The sequence below is a fragment of the Ciona intestinalis genome, chromosome 7 (genome assembly GCF_000224145.3).
Source record: "Ciona intestinalis chromosome 7, KH, whole genome shotgun sequence".
Lineage (NCBI taxonomy): Eukaryota > Metazoa > Chordata > Ascidiacea > Phlebobranchia > Cionidae > Ciona > Ciona intestinalis.
The window spans coordinates 1,033,699-1,035,888 of NC_020172.2; the positions used below are offsets into that span (position 1 = coordinate 1,033,699).

Sequence of the window (2,190 nt, forward strand, 5' to 3'; positions counted from 1 at the left end):
TAACGACAATTGCTCCAACCCAGTGGTTACTGATGGGTTGTCTAAATTATCAGAAATACATAAAAAAAAATTCAAAAAAAATAATTACCCACAAAGTAACATACATGGTAACTCGTAAGCTGGCACGAGGTGTTAAACCCGTGTGATAACGACTGTCGTTTTCCGGCCACGCGAGGATAAAGTAAGTTACATTCATTCAAGAATGAAAACATTGACCATTTTCCACCAACCTACAATATAATTCAACCCCTAAATGACAATATACTTACGTCTTTTCCATCAGTTTAAGATTAACTTTCTTTTCCCGTCTCTCCTCGTCCGTATATTGTCCAATAGTTGGTGAACCGTGTAAGAATCCTGTTGCTGGGGTTGTCGGCATTACGGGCTTGCCTGTATTATAAATGTGTTATAAAAATACGACTTTTCAGTATTGCTATACACTTCTCCATCAGTGTTTATTTTTTTGATAGAAAATCCCGCTTCCTAGTGATGGAGCGCCATTAAAAAGTTAAACCGACGCACCAGCAGAGTTTCGCAAAGGACAGTAGAATTACTGCATCATATAAGTTTTTTACCCTTTTAACAAAGATGCTTATCAGATTTACCCCAATATGTAATATGGCGCTCATTTATTAAAAATCGAATAAAACTAATTACAGCAGTTATATTTAATGCGACAAATGCGCTAGCTTTTTGGCAACGAGTTGTTCGATTGCTGGTAAAGTAATATAATTGGGCACAATTTTTCTGCCCGGTCAACTGATGTGAATTTCGATTGGTAACTCATTTACCCTCTAAATACGAGTAATTTACCCCCAGGGGTATACTTACCCCAGTTAAAGAAATGCTGGCAGTGGTATAGGTTGTAATATCGCACGTAAAGACATATAGTAGGGTGGGGGAAGCTGGGACACCTTTAGCTGTTTAGTTTAGCACATAATATCCAAACATCCTGATCGTGTTTTAAACATTTAACAACGGTCTATGAGAATTGTGGCGAAACGGTTTTATATTTCTAAAAGAAAATGTTTACTACAAAATGGGACAAGAAAATAGAATGGGAAGGTGTCTCGTCTTCCCCTACCCCACTATAATATCAGAAATTAGCAGTGCAGAACAAAAAATCGATTTTGACATTTCAGTTTTAATAAAGCACTAATGGTTGTACATTAAGTCCTTGTAAGCCTCCTTTAAAAACCAACGAATAAAAGTAAATATAAGATTCACCATAGGATGCCACCACACACGAAGGTTAAATTATGGTTGTGGTTAAGACTCGAGAGAGCTACTTGACTTTAAATGCTTTTTAAAGTTATTTTACTGTTATTATTTAGCGAATAGCAATTATTTAGCGAATTTAACTCTGTTTATTGTTAGATGCCTGTACGAATTGATACAGCCTGTTGTTTTAGGCGAAACAAGTCAGGAATTTTTGGAATTTTAGCATAAAAAGATCTTTTAGTAGTACGTATTTATTATCATTTAAAATATTGTACACACGTGTCATTTTAAAATTTAAACGGTTAATACAAATTATCGTATATGCGGTTAAATTCTGTTGTATATAGTTTTGCACAAGCTATCATTACCACCCACGTGGCAATTTAGCAGCGCATATGTGTTTGTTCTGAAAAGCGCGACCCCTATAGTTCTTACAGCCCAATGTAATGTCATAGCAACTCTGTCACCCGATATCACTTTACCTTTTATCAGTGAAGACTTAAGCGGGTAGTGCTTTCCATTCGGTTTAAATCCAATGGGGCCTGTCATGGGATATCTCGGCTCCCTTAAATTGTATAGATATCCTTTGTACCTAAATATTGTATGGAATTGAATCGAAAATATCAACGCATCTCAATAGAATTGGTTACAAAGCAGATGGAATTGCGTTTTGTTTCAGCCACAAATAGAATTGAAACATTTTATGTCGTTTACACTGCAAAATATGCCGCTATGCACCTTTTGCTGTTCGTATTAATGCACCAAAACTGCATTTGTAATAAAAGACAATTTTAAATTGGGTCCTTAATAAAACTACAGGTTGCAAACGGTTGCAGATATTTTGATTATTTCGACCAGAAACGCTACGCGGCCACGTCCAATAGATGTCAAATGACCATACGAGTTTAACAAACCAAGTTTTGGTCCGATACCTCGAATGGTTTTTGAGTTATCGAAATAACCAAAATA

At 35.9% G+C, this 2,190-nt stretch overlaps 1 protein-coding gene and 1 long non-coding RNA gene across 4 annotated transcripts in view; one reads left to right on the top strand and one right to left on the bottom strand.

The window, feature by feature from the left end:
- The window catches only part of LOC100181873, a 13,602-nt gene that overhangs the window by 9,743 nt on the left and 1,669 nt on the right, over positions 1–2,190 (bottom strand). For all 3 annotated transcript variants that reach the window (XM_026834992.1, XM_018812592.2, XM_026834993.1), the window contains exons 3-4: positions 1,704–1,813; positions 270–390 (exon numbers count right to left, since the gene is read on the bottom strand). In XM_026834992.1, the coding sequence (XP_026690793.1) occupies positions 270–390; positions 1,704–1,813 (231 nt within the window). The remainder of the gene's footprint in view (positions 1–269; positions 391–1,703; positions 1,814–2,190) is intronic.
- Positions 1–2,190, top strand: part of LOC113474354 — a 13,147-nt gene that overhangs the window by 7,005 nt on the left and 3,952 nt on the right. The gene's annotated exons all lie outside the window — the stretch shown is intronic.